Genomic DNA, 17,279 nt, shown 5'->3' on the forward strand with positions numbered 1-17,279 from the left:
GCGACTCCCGGAGCCGGCGCTGGTCCGGTGTTCGGAGCGCGGGGAGGCCCCGCCCCGCCGGGGAAGGGGCGGGGCCGCGCTACCCGGAAGCGGAGGGCGGACCTCGTGGGTTGCTGCAGCTATGGCGGAGCGTATCGAGCAGCGTCTGGAGGAGCGCCTCCCCGAGCTGGAGCAGCTGGAGCGGGTCGGGCTCTTCACCCGCCCCGAGATCAAGTGAGGACGGCCGGGAAGGGCTCGGAGATGGAGGCTGAGCTGGGCAGGGCTTCATCGCAGCCGGGGCTGGGCCGGGGGGAGGCAGACATCAGCCCTGGCCCAGGCTGCTGGGAGAGTGGGGGCAGGCTGGAGCTCAGGGGTGGGTCTTTTCCTTCGGACTCGGTGCAAAAGGGAAAAAAACCTTCTAGGCGCTGCGGCCGTCTTGGCCCCAGGCTGGACAAGGGAGAGGGTCTTCCCTGCTGGGTGGGGGAACGCTGCCTCCCGCCTCTTCTGAGCCAGTCGGAAGGGCGATGTGCTCTGGAGCCAGCCCGAGATCCATCGAGCCGCGCGGAGGTGACGCTGGGATGGCAGACAGGCTAGCTGGCGGCTCGGTGTTTGCTTCGGTGGTTGTTTCTCTCTGCCCCCTTGGGATAACGGAGCCAAATGAAACTCAGACCCCATGCTGCTGTAAGCTGCCGTGCTCTTTAGCCCTGTCACTTGCCAGGTAGGCATCTGGCTGGGGTCGTCTGACCCCAGCGCTCTTTCCTGCCTAGGCAGGGGTCAGACTTGATGATCTGTTTAGGACCCTAGCATCTATGAATTGTCAGCGACTCGTGAGAGGATGTCTGGGAGCTGATAACTTCTGTCTTTCCAGGGCTGTCATTAAGAAAGCCTCGGCTCTAGAATACAAAATACAGAGAAGAGCCCTTCACAAGGAAGACTTCATCGATTATATTCAGGTTGGTTTGACTGTTTCTGGCAGAATGTGTTAGCGTGCATTTTTGACCTCGCCCTAGCACCCTCGCTGCTGCACACTAGTCCTTGCTCTGATGGCACTGTTCATGTGGATGAGGCGCTTCAGTAACAATAATACTACATCAGGAGGCCTATTTCAGGGGTACAGTGCAGGTCTGGAAACCTGGCATCCTGGGGTTTATTCACAATTTTGCCAGTTATGCTATGTGAGCTCAGGTACGTCACCTCATTTTGGTGTGCTTCAGGTTCTACCTTGATATTAAAGCTTAAGATGTCCTCCGAAAGGCTCTGTAGAAAATCTGTGTTATTCAGTGTAATCATTTTTGTGCTGTTTAAAATGTGAATTGAGCCCTAGGATTCCAGGGGGTGGGTCTGCTATGAGTTGATCCAGTGTCTAAAATTTCACAGTTGAGTATAAGAAATCCAGCTTAATTGCCATCAGCCTTGGGCCATGTGGCTACCTAAACCATTTGTGGCTCTCACTTGGTAGCTATGCCATTTTAGATATAACTTGTATTTATCTCCTGGCTATTTAAAAAAAAAAAAAAAATTAATAGATTTTTTTTTTTTTTTAATTCTTACTGTATGCTTCCTCAGTTGCTTTTGAACGGTTTTTCTTCCTTTCTCCTAGTATGAAATTAATTTGTTGGAACTTATCAAGAAAAGAAGATCGGTAAGTTGATCAACCACAATATGAACTAGAATCATAGAAAGGAGGACTAGAAGTGACCTGTAAAATCATCAAGTCTGGTCCCCTGCCATGGGCAGGAAGTAATGGGCTCAAACGAGCTCAACAAGGTGCTTGTCCAGCCTCCTCCTGAACACCGCCAGGGATGGCGACAGCCATAAATAATTAATATAGTTTAACTTTATTGCACTGTCAAGATTTAATTTATCATTCTTTTTTTTTCCTCTTAGCGCATTGGATATTCATTTAAGAAAGATGAAATAGAGTACTCTATTGTGCAGAGAATACAAGGCCTCTTCAAGCGTGCCACAGGAAAGTGGAAGGTAAGTGAGGTGTCTTTTCCTGGGCCTGACAATCCAGAGCAGCGGGTCTCAACCTTTTTGGGCTTGAGGCACCCCTCAGTAGATATGAGGTACCCCTTGGAAAATGTCAGTTTTTAGTTTTCACTCTTTTTGACTGTAGAACAAGAATAGAGCAACTCTTCTGTTGCAAATAACTCATAAAGATCACAACAGGTCAGAGGCCAGAGTGTTTTGTTTGTTTTAACTGGGTTTATCTTGTGAAGCATATTTGCACATCCAAGCATTGTGTGGCACCCTGCAATACCCTTGAAAAGATCTCAAGATACCTTCAGGGAATTTCTTGATGCACTTCAAATGCAGAAAGCACAGGTAGTTATGAGGCAGTCTTACTACAGTGTTGATTAATCCCCTTTGCTTTCCCAATAGGACGATGTCCAGCTGTGGTTGTCACATGTTGCTTTCTGCAAGAAGTGGGTGAGTCTGCAAGATGTCAATTTTTTTTTTAATTTAAAATGTTCACTAGATGAACCACAAGTTATATTTTGTGTTACAAGACAGAGGATCGAATTCTTCCCAGTCAGACTAGAGTTGGAATAACTCTGCTGAAATTACTGGAGGTATTCAGACTTTTCACTGACAAATGAAAGCAGGATTTGGCTCAGAATTTCTCTTCTCACGTCAATACTATTTTGTTGCTCACATTGTAATTTATAGCACTGCCTACATCAAGGCAGAGGTAGCACTTGCCATCCCATTTACGATTTGGAGCATCTTGCTGCTGAAGGAGTGGTTTGGCATCTTTGAGGGAAGCAGCTGTTGGTTGACTGCCTCCAGTTAACTTGCAGAATGGGGGAACCAACCTACGAATTACGAATCTGTGAGAACCTCGAGCAGTTCACACACTGCTTGTGCTTAAGTCTGGATCTTGGCAACTTTACACTGTACAGACTTCTCGTTTTGTCAGTATTGACCTGCAGTATTCATGCTCTTTAGCCTTTGACTTCTCTAGCACAGGTGCATGGTGGGTTTGTCACACGTGTGTGATCACCAAAGCATTTGCCCTCCTTGCCTGATTTTCAGACTGCATGTTTGTGGCCAAAACACAATGAGGATGGGTTCATTGGGCGCTCTGTTATCCAGTAAACTGAGTCAGAGATATCTAATGCATTTCCTGTCCTGGATACAGTGATGTAGCATTTCAAAGCTAGTCATTCTGGACCATCAGAGTGGAATAGATTTCCCTTGTATTCTGAAAAAAATTCCATGCTGAACAAATCTTATCCCCAAAAGGCAGCCTTTCTGTCAAGAGGGAAATTACTACAAATAGTGGCATTGATGTAAAATGCCTTCTTCACAGCTGTAGTTTGCTTAGCAGCCTTCCAAACTGAATCATTTTTTCTCTTCATTGTTCAGTTCAACACAAGAAGGCTTACAATGGGTAAACCTTCATGATAAGGTTGCTGTAAATGGTATAAACTTACAATGGGTAAATTAGTTCTCTTGTCTTTTTTTACAGAATATGAAATTTCAGCTTAGCAAGGTTTTCTCTGCCATGTTAGCCATTCATCCAAACAAGCCAGGTACAGTAAAATGTTTTTTTAGCATCACATTTAAATGATTAAATCTAGTTCATTTAGAAGAGCAAAATATAGGTTATCCCCAAAACTTAGTGTTGATCCAAGTTACTGTTCTTTGAGATGCCAGTTCTGTCTGTTAGGTGTATAGCTTTTGTCTTCCATTTCCTACCTTGTTAATCTGGTGGAGGGATGGTTGATGTGTTGCAGGGCCCTGAAGAAGACGTTGCGCTAATAGATCTAAAAGCTGAGCTATATAGAGATTCTCACAGCTTGAAGGACCTTCTCTAGAGGGGAGCAGGGAATAAAAAACTATTTCCAAGGTAGAACATTTTAAATGAACCAAGTCCCTTTGTCTCTCAGTTTTTAAAACGTAACTAGATTGAATGCCCTTGATCTGGTCTGATCTCCAGTGCTACATGAATCCTGGAGCGACCTAGTGCTTGGTCAGGAGACTGTGTGGGAGTCACGTGTGCTACAGGCACAAATCCCAAAGTCATGGCCAAACACTTGACGACTAGCCAGAAACCCAGTGCGTGCAAACACTTCATTCTGGTCATCGTTGCTGCTGGGATGACATACAAGAATATTAAAACGCACGCACGCATGTGCGTGCGTGCACACACCCCCTTACCTCAGGAGCGTCTTCCAGAATTGTATCACTCGTTTGCCGTCCAGGGATTGAGACAAACTAATGCGTGTTTTCTGTTGTAGCACTGTGGATTATGGCTGCAAAATGGGAAATGGAGGAACGCCTGTCATCAGAAAGTGCCCGGCACTTGTTCCTTCGTGCATTGCGCTTCCATCCAGAATGTCCGAAACTCTATCAGGAAGTGAGTTAGGGGTTTTTCTGCACGTAGTTACGTTTTCTTGGAGTGGTCTTGGAAAAATTAGTTTTCAATCATTGCAGGAGATGTGGGAAGTGGCTTAACAGAATAAGTAGAAAACCAGTAATAGTTTAAGGCAAGACTGTGTATACATGCACTGCTTAATAGCATTCATACATGCACTGTTTAATAGCATTCTGAATTCTTTGTTAAATTGTCAGAAATTCTTATTAAACCTTTCTTAAGATACTGTGATTTCTACAAGGAAAACTCTGTCTCCTGGGGATTACAAGTAAAGTATGCCTGGGGAAGAATTCTTCCTGGTCCCTACAGGCAACCAGCCGACCGTCTTGCTCACCAGACAGGTTCTTTTCAGCCCCATCTTGGGGATGCCAGATGCATGATTTCACTTATCCCATGCATTGCTTATTGCACCAAGAAATGCTTTCTTCTTCTTGAAAGTGAACTTGGACTGGTATGATAAACCCAAAGCAGCCCATACAATACAAATTGCAACAAGAGCTGGAGTGTGCTTGGAACACATCTGGCAAGGATTTAGCCAAATGACTCCCACAAAAGTCATTGGCTGTTTTGAGTCATGAGATTCCTATTATAGAAGATGCTGTTTATATGATGGAAAAGGGCTGGTTGTGTCTCATCTGATTTCAGCATAGTTAAGTCGGTTAATTCAGTTTAGAGCAGTACAGTATGTTCCCTTGCTAAAGTGCATAGCTTAGAGTCTGTACACAAAATGGGCAGTTTCCCTATGCTCACCAAACAGGAAATAGCAGAAGGAATTGCTCTACACATTTTCTTTTACTGTTTACTTGCTGATGTGTTATCAGAAGAGTCCTGATGATAGTTGAGTAAATTATTTTTTTATGAGGTTTAATTCCACATTTTTTAAAACAATAGCTATTATATTTTCTCTTACTCAAACTGTAGCTCTTTACAGCAGGGCTCCTAGATCAGAATGGGGACTTAGTGAAATTTTGATTTACAGCTCTTCAAACAGGGCTGGCTTTGGCAAATGCTGTCAGATTATTCTGATGTGCGCTGTGTGCTTTAAGTTCACTCTTCCATTTTACTCCCTTGTTTCTTGTAGTATTTCAGAATGGAACTGATGCATGCTGAAAAGCAGAGAAAAGAAAAGAAAGAGTTTGAACAAGCAAAGATGGACTTGGTAAGTGGCCTCATGCATCTGTCTTTAAAGGGACTATTTCTAGGCAAGTGGTGTGTTTTTAACTTGAGGGTTTTAGAAGTACATGGTACTTCACTGGGCGTGTTGGTGCGTTGTTTGAGAGCTGTAGCCATTGGAGGGTCTTGGTCTTCTGTTCAGTGACACCTGATATTGTTGCGTGTTACACTTCCTGAATGTGGGCTGGGGGCCAGATCCAGTAAGTTATTAATTTGATTTTCCTTTAGGGAACACACACACTTTTTTTGGATTAAGGCCTTTTTCAAGAAAGTAACAGCTTTAATTTTTCGGTTTTGTATTTACTCTGTATTTGTTAAACAACTATTAAAATAACTACCAATTTCTGACAAAAAACAGTTAAATTGTTTTTTCTGTGTTCTGGGGTAGGTATTGCCTTCGTATTAGCTGGTCTCTGCAGGTTAGATAGGAAATGTTCATCATCAGTTCTGTGTTTCATTTTCTTAGTTTGCTGTAGAAAACAGCAGTTCCAGAAGGAAGCTAACTAACTTTGCTTAACATTTTAGGAGGTGTTCAATTATTCTGAGGAGATTCTTCATGGGGAACTGGCTCGAATAGTCTACAGGGATGCCATTCAGAAAATCCAGGGTAATTTAATGTTTTCCATCTCCTCTTTTCAGAAAAACTATTACCTGGTACGTTGCATGGGTAGTCCTGGCTCCAGTGTCAGCATGGGTGCACCGTACCCAGCACACGAGGCAATGTGCCTAGTAATGTGGGTAGCGCTAGATAATAATTCACAGCCATTCTGTAAGTAGGGACCTCCTTCAGCATACCAGCCTTTGGGCTGAAATACCAACTGTTGCCCTTCTCCATCTCATACACAGAAGAAGAAAGCTGTTAGCTTCCTTCCATAAGATCTAGCCTAGTGTATCTTCATAAAAAAAAAAAAGAAAAATCTCTTCTGTATCTGATGATACTGACACAAAATACAGAGTTTATTTTATTAAGCCTCTCACCCCCTTGCACTGTGACTCTGATCTTCCTAGTATGATCCCGATTACAATTATGATAGAAATATCCTGGGACTCAGAAAGACATGGGTAAACCTTGTAACCCTCATTCATGCAAGCAGTACTATGTCCTTCCATTAAACTCCTCGTGAGAAAAGGGTTGTTTGGGTCAGAGCCTTGTTGGTTACTGGAACCAACATCAGGCGGACAGGGAGAGTTAGATAGGGAACTTACCTGTCCTACCTTAATGCATGGATAAGAGTGACAACATTTCAGTGGTTAAATATATTCCTTTATATTGCATTTACTTGCTTAGAAAAGTAATAAAGCCTTTGAAAATCAGTGAGCAAAGTCAAGAAGATACAGAACGACAGTGCCCTGGGGTGAGGGTTGAGCATTATTTTAACAATTGTCTTTCATACCTGGGTTCTCTTGATTTCTAGGTGCTGAGTTTCATCTTTCTCTGCTTTCTATTGCAAAGCTCTTTGATTTTACCGTGGACTTGCAAAAAGAAATTCTTGAGAAGTAAGTTGGGTTTTTTTGTTTTTAAATGCCAACATTGTTCTCATTTCTGCCTGGATGGTAGTTCGGTGTCCAAGAGCCACTGTAGTGGGAACATGGGTGTTAAATCCTTCCAAAAATTCCTAAGAAAAACAGCAGTTTTAGGGCATGATATTTTATTTGATGCCTGATCTAAGCAAACTTTCTGGAGAAGGATGTTGTACCTAAAATGCAAACCCAGCTTCCCTTGAGAACATGCTAACAAAATGTGGATAAAATACAGTTATTTTAGGGTTACTGTGACTCTTACAACTCTTAATAACTAATACTCATAGGGAATGAATACTTGTTACTTTGTATGTAAAGTTTCTCAAAGTTCCCTTCTTCCTTCCTAAAATTGATAATCAAATCTGAGCTGGCGCTGAAGAGCACTTATAAAGAAACAGGGCAGTATTTGATTATCTGCCTTTAATGGGAGGGTGAACTATTTTATCAGTGAAATGTTCTTGCTTAGAATTATCCACTTGGAACCAAGACAGTCAGTGGCTACTCCCCAGCCATACATCTCTAAAACAGTGGTGCTCAAGCTTTTATCATCACAGGCCAGATGAGTGGCACAGGCCAGATCGGGCCCTGCACTGCCTCCTCATGGCCCCACATACATGGATAGGTCCCTGTGCAGCCCCACATCAGCTCTGTGCACCAGGATCAGGCCCCACGCCTGCCCTGCATGCTGGGATCAGACTCCACATGCTGAGATTGGACCCTGGGGCCTGGCCTGGTGCCTCCACCCCTCCCCATGTGCTGGGATTGGACCCATGCCAGGCCCCACATACTAGGACAGTGCCCCATGCACTGGGTTTGGGCCCCATGTTGCCCTGTGTGCCCAGTCTAGTGCACACAGCCTGTGGCTCCTCATGGGCTCACAGATTTGCAAGCAGAGGAGCAGTGCCACTTTCCCCTCCCCCCCCCCCCTCCCCCCCCCAACTTTTCAGATCCATGAGGAGCCCCATGGCTGAATGACAGCACTGGGGGCCAGATCTGGCCCGTGATCCAGGCACTGAGTATCCCTGCTCGAGAACATGCTTGCAGCAAGAAAGTGCACCCTGTGTATTATGACCTCATGGACTTTGTGTGTTAGATTGCAGGCTGAACATGCTGATGACCCTCTTACATGGGACTACTTGGCACGGCAGGAGCTGGAGTTAGGGTCTCTGCCATCCTCGCAACATTCATCTAAACAGACAAAGGCATCTGAGGTGGCTCAGAAGGAGGAACAGTGCTGTGCAGTCTTTGATGAAGCTGTGACCTCACTCCCCACTGGTTAGAAACTCTTGATTTTGACATTGGTTTGCTCACTACTTTTGTGCTCTATATATATAGAGATGCAAGAAATGTGCAGGCAGGGCCCCCAAGCTATCTTCTGTAGAGGTCTGCATCTTAATAGAACGCAGTTGTCCTGGGGTGCTACCTCTTCTTTGTCAGTGGGATACTTTGGACAGGAACCATTTTAAATATTTATTTGCTGTAATTATGGGTGGTCCTGCTCTAGTGTAACTTTTATTTTAAAAGTAGATTATAGTACTTTAGTGTTCAGCCAGTCACTCTGCCCTGCCCACAAGACCGATATATGTACTTGCTGTTGTGGTTTTATTAAATGTATGACTGTCCCTTTGGTTTTGCAGAGCCCATGTGGAAATGCTATGTCACTTTTTGCCTGGAGAGATATAACCGGAAAACCAATAGCGAAGCATTAAGACAGAAGGTAAATTCTTGTTGGACATTCAAAATAACAAAAGATACTGCTCTTGCTGACTTCCATTATCTCTTTCTTATTCCCAAACAAACTTCCATATATTTCCATCAGGTTGAAGCCGTGCATATCATACTAGAAGGCTTGGAGCTATGTCTGTAATCAAAGATCAGTTTTTCTCCCTATTAGACATATGTCTTTCAGGGCTTTTTACATCAGCCATCCAACCTGGCATACATAAAAATTTAGAAACCATATATCTTGTTGGGGGTGGTGAACAGGGAAGACTAACAGTGACAGGACGTCTCCTGCAGAATATCAGTGCTTTGAATTTTGTAACTATCTGTGCACATTTGTCTTTAAAAGAACAGGGGTGGGGCCAAAGGGTCATTCTCTTGCCAGCCTTTCTTCAACTGAACCTTAGGGAATGAGGCATCCATCCTCACTTGAGTGGGTTTGGGGCACCTAAATCCACTAGGTTGTTTGGAAAGCCCCAGCCCTAAAATGTACAGCTTCTTGTAGGAGTCTCCAAACTGTACAGCAGTAAATTTAATTCTCTTTTTTTCTTTATTTCAGAGACTGGAAAGGATGTTGAGCGTGTTCAGCAGAGCCCATGAATCTAACTTGCTGCCAGAGGAGTTGTATAAGCAGTGGGTAAGGATATGGATATAGATATATATATAGGCCTGCTCCTGTATTCTGTAGGCACTTGAAGCTTCCACTAAAGGAAATAGGATCTTTGCATGTGCAGGAATGTCAGGTCAGGGCCTTATTTTCTCATGTGCTCTGCATGGACCTGACCTGATCATTAATTTCAATCCCTGTTTCAGCTTCAGCTGTTACTGGAGCTCAACCTTTCTGAGAGGGCCACAGAGGTAGCCGCAGGTGCAACCAAACGGTTCGGTCCCTCAGTGGATATGTGGCAAACTAGACTGCAAGTGCTAATTCAGCTGAACAGTGACTGTGTGGCCGAGTGTTTTGAAGAAGCCTTCAAGCAAGTGAAATCTAAGGTTTGTGACACTCTCAAGAAGCCTCTGACTTTTGTATTTTATTTTTCCTTTGCTAAATTAGTCTTTAAAGTGAGGGAAATGGGTTCTCTGTTAAAAATATCAATGATATTCTAGGTCTACGGGAAGGAATTGAATACAAATCACAACTTGTTAAATTGAAAGCTTTGAAGCCAGTTCCAATGGCCAGCTGGTGTTCTCTTAATTATGCCCTGTACTCTTGTTACCTCAGTAAAGGACGTCTTTCTTACCCTTAGTATGCTGAGCCTAGGGGTGGGTGGTATGTAAAGCCCTGGATTAGCAGGCTGCACACTTTCCTGATTGCCCTAATTCAAGTGCTTGGCATAGGGATGAGAGACAGCAAGAAAACTGATGTATTTTTTCTCTTTTCTGGAGAGCTGCTTTTGGGCTCTGTATGAGGGTAAGAACAGGACATGCTCCTCATCTCCAGCATTTTTTTTTTTACTTTAGGAGGAGCAAATTCATGTGGACCACTTGTAATCTAGAGGTTCTTGAGTAGGGGAAAAGGTCATTTTAATTACAGCTTTGTTGGATGGATGATTTCACAGCAGGTGTGCAGCAGCTGTGGCTGAGAGCTTGGGTGAATGTTGTGTTAAACTAATTTTAAAAGTCCCTGGTGATACTGGCATCTGTTGCATTTTCCTGAGATCAAACTGAGGCTTAGTTGTATTCTAACATTATCCCTTTGGCTCCTTGCATTTCTTTTCTAGGACAGCTTATCTTTATGGACTCTGTGGGTAGAGTGGAGTGAAGGCGCAAACAGCAAAGAGGACACAGAAGCCCTCTACCAGGTACATGGATGTACAGGGTTACAATGACATTGTACAATTCAGGTGCTTGTTCTGAATGAGATAGCTTGGGTTACCATGAGTCCTGTGTAGCTGCAGTAGCATGGTACTCACCTGGGGCTAATCGGCATTGCTGTGAAGCAAAATATGTAAATTAGGGAGTCAGTGTGCGAACACGACTGTTATGCTTCTAGTGTTCAGCTAGCTCTGGTATTGCCATATGGTCCTGTATTGTGCCACGTAGACATACCCTTCATTTCTTTCCTGGTGTGAAATGGGCTAGGAAGCTAGCTAACATGTCACGGACTGGAAGAGTTCACAGGGAGTGCTAAATGACATTCAGCCCTTTTTATTTTCTTTGTTTGCCCCCTAGTTTTCAACTGCATTGCATTCCAACTTTAGGTAAAGTATTTTAAAAGGGAATTAAATACCTCAGTGTCTCTGCAAATCATTTGGATTTAAGCTTCTAAGCACTCAAGTTGCTTCTGAAAATAGGACTTAGACTCTTGTCACTCAGACACTTTGTAAGACCCTTTAAAATATCTCTGATTCTTTGTGGGCTACATTTTTTGTCCAAGCTTCAGCCAGAGGTTTTAAAATAGATTTTATTGTGCCCAATCTAATGCTTTAAAATGTTAACACTAGTAGGAGAAGATTCAAGCAAAAAAATTAGAGTCGGGTAATCTCAGAGCAAAAAGCCCCAAAAAACTGCTTCTTAATTTGTCTATCTTTTATGTAAGTTATTTTGCTTCTTATGGGAACTTAGAGCACTTTTGAGATCTTTCAGATTAAAAGTACTATGGAAATGTTCCTTAAACCTACTTGAATAATGGAAGGGAAGAAATGTATTTCTATTCTAAACTGAGCAGTTGTATTGGAAAAGTACTGCATGTCTTTAGTGTTGCTGCTCTTCACCAGTTGTGTTCTTCTAATACAGGCAGTCCTCGGACTTACAACACAATTGGTTCCTGAAAACCACGTCTTAAGTCGAAACGTCGTAACTTGGAACCGATTTTCCCATAGGAACAATGTTATAAATGAGGGATTGGTTCCTGAACCAAGGCCTGATACCTATTTTCAACCATATTGACCTAAAAAATCACCACGTAAAAATGGTGTTGGAACAGCAACCGAATATCTTGAGTCGGGGAGATGGGCAGTGAGGCGGATCAGCACAGGGAGATGGGCGGCACAGCAAACTTGTTTGCTGGCATGGCATTGCATCAGATCAAGTGTCTTGAGTCAGGAAGTCAGGGAGATGGGGATTGTAAAGTCAAAACCGACATTGGAAAGTCGAAACGGGGTGTCCGTATATAAAAGTTATAAGTACGACGTTCGAGTTACAACGAACGGCAAAGTCGAGGACTGCCTGTACTTGAAAGTAAGGTTCTGATGCTAAAATAATTGAGAACGCAGACAAGTAACCGAACAAGCTGTGTTTGGTGTAGCTCCCTATAGTTACTTTTTGATTGTAGCAAAGCGTGTTTAACTTGCAGAGATCCTTACTTATTGCTGTGCCAGCTGTCTCTGTAACCATGAAAGAGAAGTACCTTGACTGGGCCTACAGGACTGGCGGGTATAAGAAAGCAAAGAAAGTCTTTACCAGGTAAAAAATAACAATCTGAAACCTGAATGTCCAAAGATAAGTGTATGAAAGATTTAAAGTCTAAAGCTCTTCATGCTTTTATTCTAGCCTACATGAGAATCGTCCCTTTTCACGTGAGTTCTTCAAGCGGATGATCCAAATAGAAAAAGAGCAAGTAAGTGTTACAAATCAATTTGGAATCTCATTGTAAAGAATGTAAGTTATTCCTGTGGAACTGGATAGGAAGCAGTGGTTGTACGAGTAGCATGTAATTAGGTTCTTCTAAAATAAACTCCTCGCATGTAATATGAGGCTGAGTTGCATGGTACTTAGTCTTGGGTATGTATGCATGTGGAATTAGCAGGACATTGTTTCTTTGCATCTAATTATGCTGCAGATTCACTTCCATACACAGGAAATGATCTTTCCCAATTTTCTTTGTTAGGAATCTTGCAAGATGTCTAATCTGAGAGAGTACTATGAACGCGCTTTGAGAGAGTTTGGTTCTGCAGATTTGGGTAAGGCAGCTTTCTTCTTGCATGCCACCATAATCGTTCTGCCCATATGACTGCTAAGATGCAAAGGACAGCTTGATACTGCTGCTTCATTAATGTGCCTGGCACTTTACAATGACCTTACACTAGAAAGCCTTCAGGGGCTTCAGTTCCCACAAAACTTTCACCTGGGCAGTCCCACTGACTTAAGTGGAAGTAATACTAAGGAAGGGCTGGTGAGATTTCCAGTTGTCTGACGATTTGTCTGAGTTTTTATACAGTGTAAATAGTGATTTCCACAACATCCTTCAAGGACAATAAATGCCTCCATTATACAGGTGGTGTAAGAAACAGCTGCAGGTAAGTTAAGCAGCTTTCAGTGTGACCTGTGGTGTCTCCATCACAACTGGACGAAGAACCCAAATTTCTGTGCTTTTGATGTTTCCCCTGTACAAGGAGGAAAAAAGAAGTTGAGCCACATTATGCTTGACTGTGAACATGTAAAACTTTTCGTGTATAGGGCTTCTATGTTAGGACTAGTTTGTGTGTGTGTGTGTGAGAGAGAGATTTCAATTTGTCTGTTCTAACTAGATTTTCTTTTATTTAAAAGATCTCTGGCTCGATTACATCAAAGAAGAGCTAAGCCATCCCCAAGGCAAGCCAGAAAACTGTGGGAACATTCACTGGAGAGCTATGAAGATGTTGCAGGGAGAACTAGTAGAAAACTTTGTTTCCAAATACACTTTGCTACAAACCGGACACTCATGAAAAAATGTAGATTTTTTTTTTTCCACATTTCTGAGATGAACGACATATTGCAGAATTACTTGAGTTGTTTTGTTTGTTCCATTTTTTTACAAGACTTTAAGAGTAAACATATTCCTGAACCACACTAACATGTTCATACTTTATTTTCACATATATTGGAATTTCTTTTTGGTTGTAACCTACAGTTACTAAAAATGTTACTCGTCTCAGCAGCAAGGTACCAGTGAATGGGTCAAAATCATAATTACAAGAGGAGGAGAAACATTGGTAAACAGGTGCACCTTTCTATCAGAATGTTAATTACAGAGAACTTTGAAAGCAGATTTTGCTTATAGTCTTAAGCTCTTTTGCATTAAATAGTGGTCATATGTCATATTTAAAACTTACAGAATGTCATATTAAAATACAAATTGGTGCAAAGAAACCTCGTTCCAGTAGAGACCTAACTTGGTATCTTGTCCTAATAGTGCAGCGTCTTAAGAAAAAAGATTCCAAAAGCGAAGAAGGGTTTGGTGCTAGAGTCTCTTTAAGCCCAGCAGTTCTTAGCCTTTTTAGCCTCATGGCATCCCTCCATAACTCTTGGGACTTGCACAGCGTACAGTTGAGAATCACTGAGCTACAGTCTAAATTCAGAAAAGAGATGAGGGGAAAAGGTTAAGAGCCATTGATCTAGCTGGTGTCAGATGACAACATTGGGAGCGGATCTAACCCTGCCATGCCCTGCTTTTTCCGCTGTCTGCCTGCCCCCACCCCCCTCCCGGCTCCTTCCAGTCTGTACTTGAGGGGGTAAGGGTAGCTCCCATTGTTGAAACTGCTCCTGTGGGGTCTTGCATGCCAGAAAATGTCTCCACGGCTCCTCTCGCTGGGCCCAGGAGTGTGGGAGGAGCAGAGGGGACAGGACAGGCTACGAAGTATGGCTCTGGCCTCATGTCTGCCCTCTCGCCCATAGCAGAGCGCTCTGCTGGCAGTGTGGGGTTATATGTAATGGTGCAGGAATATTGGACATTGATTAGTAATAAGACTCTCTTAAGGACATCGTGCTGAGGGTTGGAAACTGTTGCCTTAGCATTGGATTTGCTCCTGTGGTGTGTGTCATTTTTGTTTTTTTTTTTAACTTTGTTCTGGTGTGATAAGCTGCTTGCTGACTTCTGAAGGATTACTTGTGGGGATATACTGTTTAGGACAGGTCTACTGGAAGTCATTTTAATCAGTCCTTAGTTTCAATATAACTGATTTGAATTGTCAACAATTCTTTGCAATATTTCTTCCAACTCTGCTCTTAGGATATCGTTTTCAGCACTAAATTCAACTCCTATGAATTCCCTCAACACAATTCTACTGTCAGTGCTCTTCCAGCAGCATTTTTCTTCTTTTAAAGCTTCTCTTTTCAGCACAAGTGTTGAAATGTTGTGCAGTAATTGGTTTTCTTTGGTCACTGCAAGCACGCTAGGAAGTAACATTCGATGCGACTACAACATGATTAAAAGTAGAGCTACTAAAATGATCAGGATGTTATGATTTAAGATCAGAGGTGTAGGTTGTAGCTGTACCCAAAGAACCTTGCCTGCCTGTGATTTAAGATCAGCATTTTATTTCTTTCCTTTTGGATGATACCACAAAAAGGCTGCAAGAAGTAAATTTCCCCAACCAGTGATCCATTCCCATCAATGGCCTATAAAAGAAAATGATTTGCTTCTTGATACCATTCCCCTATACTAAAATGTTTCTTTCATTTTAGGTGATCTTATTACATCCAAAGTTACAGCCCATCTACTGGAATTCAATAAACCATGCTAGTATTTTAGCTGAAATTCCTTTATAAAATCTGAAGGCTGGTAGTAATTATATCATTACTTTTAATTGTGCTTCTGAACATTACAACAGACACTAACTATATACTAGCCAGCATTGCTACAGCATTTATGAAATCATTTTGCCCACAAAATAAATAGCTACAAGTATTTGATCAGAATACTTTCAACTGGTTTAGCAAGGGGGAAAAATAATCTGGCTGCCTCCAGCAGATTCAGCAAGTCTCTCTCTCCTTAGTTTCTCTTATTCCCTTTGCTTTCCAACTACATCATCTACTTATAGGATACCTGCTTTTCAGAAACTGATCAAAACTTTTAGCTAAAAGCTTTAACTGGGGTGTAGAAATATCAACTCGGGTGTGGAAATCACTTTCAATGAAGCATCAGAGACACTATCAAGATGCTCAAGAAGGCTTGATTCTGTTTTCTGAATCTGAGACGTGTACATTTAACTATAACAACTCCAGGATGAATGAAACAAATCATTGGATTATTTTTGCCTAGTTCATTGTGTTTTTACAAATACAGAATAGCAATTTTAACGCATGTTCCAATATATATTTTTTGGCTTCAATCTGAAATCAAACAATCTAGCTCTAGGCCAGTGGTCTCCAACCTTTTTACGTACCAGATCACTTTTTGAATTTTAAAGTCCAACCCAGGATCTACTGTGTGCCGTGTGCCACCCCCCTGCCCTGTCCCCTCTCATCCCCTGCAGCAGGTCAGGCCCCCACAGTGAGAGAGGAAGTGGGACAGAGGCTGGGCGGGTGGCGGGAGGATCGGAGCCCAGGTGGCTCTTCCGGGCACACAGGGGCTTCCACTGCTACGTGCACCCTGTCAGAGGCCTGGAGGCCACGTGTCCCCCCGATCTGTGTGCAGGGCAGAGGTGGCTGCTGCTGCATGCTAGGCTTTGTGCCCTGAGCCCTACTGCAGCTGGCCCGGGAATGATGTGATGCCATGTGCGTCCCACCACTGGGCTGAGCCTAGCCCCCTGCCCACCCAGTGGCGGGACACATATGGTGTTGCACCACTTCTGGGGCAGCTGCACTGGGGCTCAGGGTGCAAAGTGCAGTTGCAGTCCACCCTATGCATAGATGGGGCGGGGCGGGGATGTGCACCCTAGGCCTCTGCCAGGGTGCGTGCAGTGACAGGAGCCCCCCGTGCACCCGGCTGAGCTGCCCGGGCTCCAATCCTCCCACCACCTGGCCCGGCCGGGGCCCCCCTCACCTCAGCCCCTACTCCTGCCTATGCCCCACTCCCTCTCTCACCACAGGGGCCTCGATTTGGCCCCCATCCCTTCCCTCCCCCCCAGATTGAACTGCTGGGGGGGGGGGGGGGGGGGCACGTGCCGGCACAGGGCAGTCCCCAGCTGAGCCCATCCCACATGCAGCCTGGGGAGGGCAAGGGGGGGATGTGGACAGGAATAGCTCTGCTGCTTCCCCCATGCCTGAGGACAGCAGGGAAAGCAGCGGTGCCTGGTATCTTGTTCTTGAAGCAGAGAAGAGCAAACAGAGGAAGGAAATGGAGAGAAATCCTAGCCCATGGCCTACTCCCTCTCCTGTGGAAAGACCTGCAACTTCTGTGGGTCTGGGGCTCAAGCCATCTCAAGACCCATCAGTGAGCTGTGGCAGAGATCATCCTCAAATGGATGATTGCTGCTGATAACTAAAGTCCCCAGAGGCTCCTGTGGTGCAGTTCAATACAAAATGATCTGCCCCTCTGCACTTCAGTCCCCACACCCTCTTTTCAAAATCCTAGATCCACCCATCCCAGTGGCTCTCCCATTGCTCGGGAAGCCCAAACCTGCTGAAGTGGCAGAGAAAGTCAATAGGGATTTATTACTGACTCTCTCACCAGACAAGAACTAGGAGGCACAACATGAAACAAGTAGGCAGGAAGTTTAAAACTTGAAGCCACAAGTTCTTTTTCACCCGGCCTGTCATCAAAGTTGGAATTTGTGGGTAGCGGCGGCAGGGCAGGGACCCTGGGAGGGAGCAGCAGAGCCCTGGAGCCAGGGGCAGCTGGCGCAGCGCTCCTGCCAGG

The 17,279-nt window shown here is 44.0% G+C and overlaps 1 protein-coding gene across 1 annotated transcript; it reads left to right on the top strand.

Annotated features, from left to right (window-relative positions):
- Positions 1-86: 86 nt before the first annotated feature.
- Positions 87-13,549, top strand: UTP6 (UTP6 small subunit processome component). The gene is made up of 19 exons (XM_059732060.1): positions 87-213; positions 848-932; positions 1,580-1,621; positions 1,867-1,959; positions 2,365-2,412; positions 3,455-3,518; positions 4,227-4,345; positions 5,445-5,522; positions 6,062-6,143; positions 6,952-7,033; positions 8,151-8,332; positions 8,695-8,774; positions 9,339-9,416; positions 9,593-9,772; positions 10,501-10,581; positions 12,075-12,184; positions 12,272-12,338; positions 12,609-12,681; positions 13,268-13,549. The coding sequence occupies exons 1-19, from the start codon at positions 122-124 to the stop codon at positions 13,423-13,425; spliced, it is 1,794 nt and encodes a 597-aa protein (XP_059588043.1). The 5' UTR covers positions 87-121; the 3' UTR covers positions 13,426-13,549.
- The last annotated feature ends 3,730 nt before the right edge of the window (positions 13,550-17,279 follow it).

The sequence above is a fragment of the Alligator mississippiensis genome, chromosome 8 (genome assembly GCF_030867095.1).
Source record: "Alligator mississippiensis isolate rAllMis1 chromosome 8, rAllMis1, whole genome shotgun sequence".
In the NCBI taxonomy this organism is placed as follows: Eukaryota; Metazoa; Chordata; order Crocodylia; family Alligatoridae; genus Alligator; species Alligator mississippiensis.

What these genes read in the sequence shown, in the direction of transcription:
- UTP6 (XM_059732060.1), top strand. Translation starts at nt 122, where the DNA reads ATGGCGGAGCGTATCGAGCAGCGTCTGGAGGAGCGCCTCCCCGAGCTG. An exon ending in TGTGACCTCACTCCCCACTG is followed by an intron (nt 8,333 to 8,694) that starts GTTAGAAACTCT and finishes TTGGTTTTGCAG; the next exon opens with AGCCCATGTGGAAATGCTAT. An exon ending in GTTTGGTTCTGCAGATTTGG is followed by an intron (nt 12,682 to 13,267) that starts GTAAGGCAGCTT and finishes TTTATTTAAAAG; the next exon opens with ATCTCTGGCTCGATTACATC.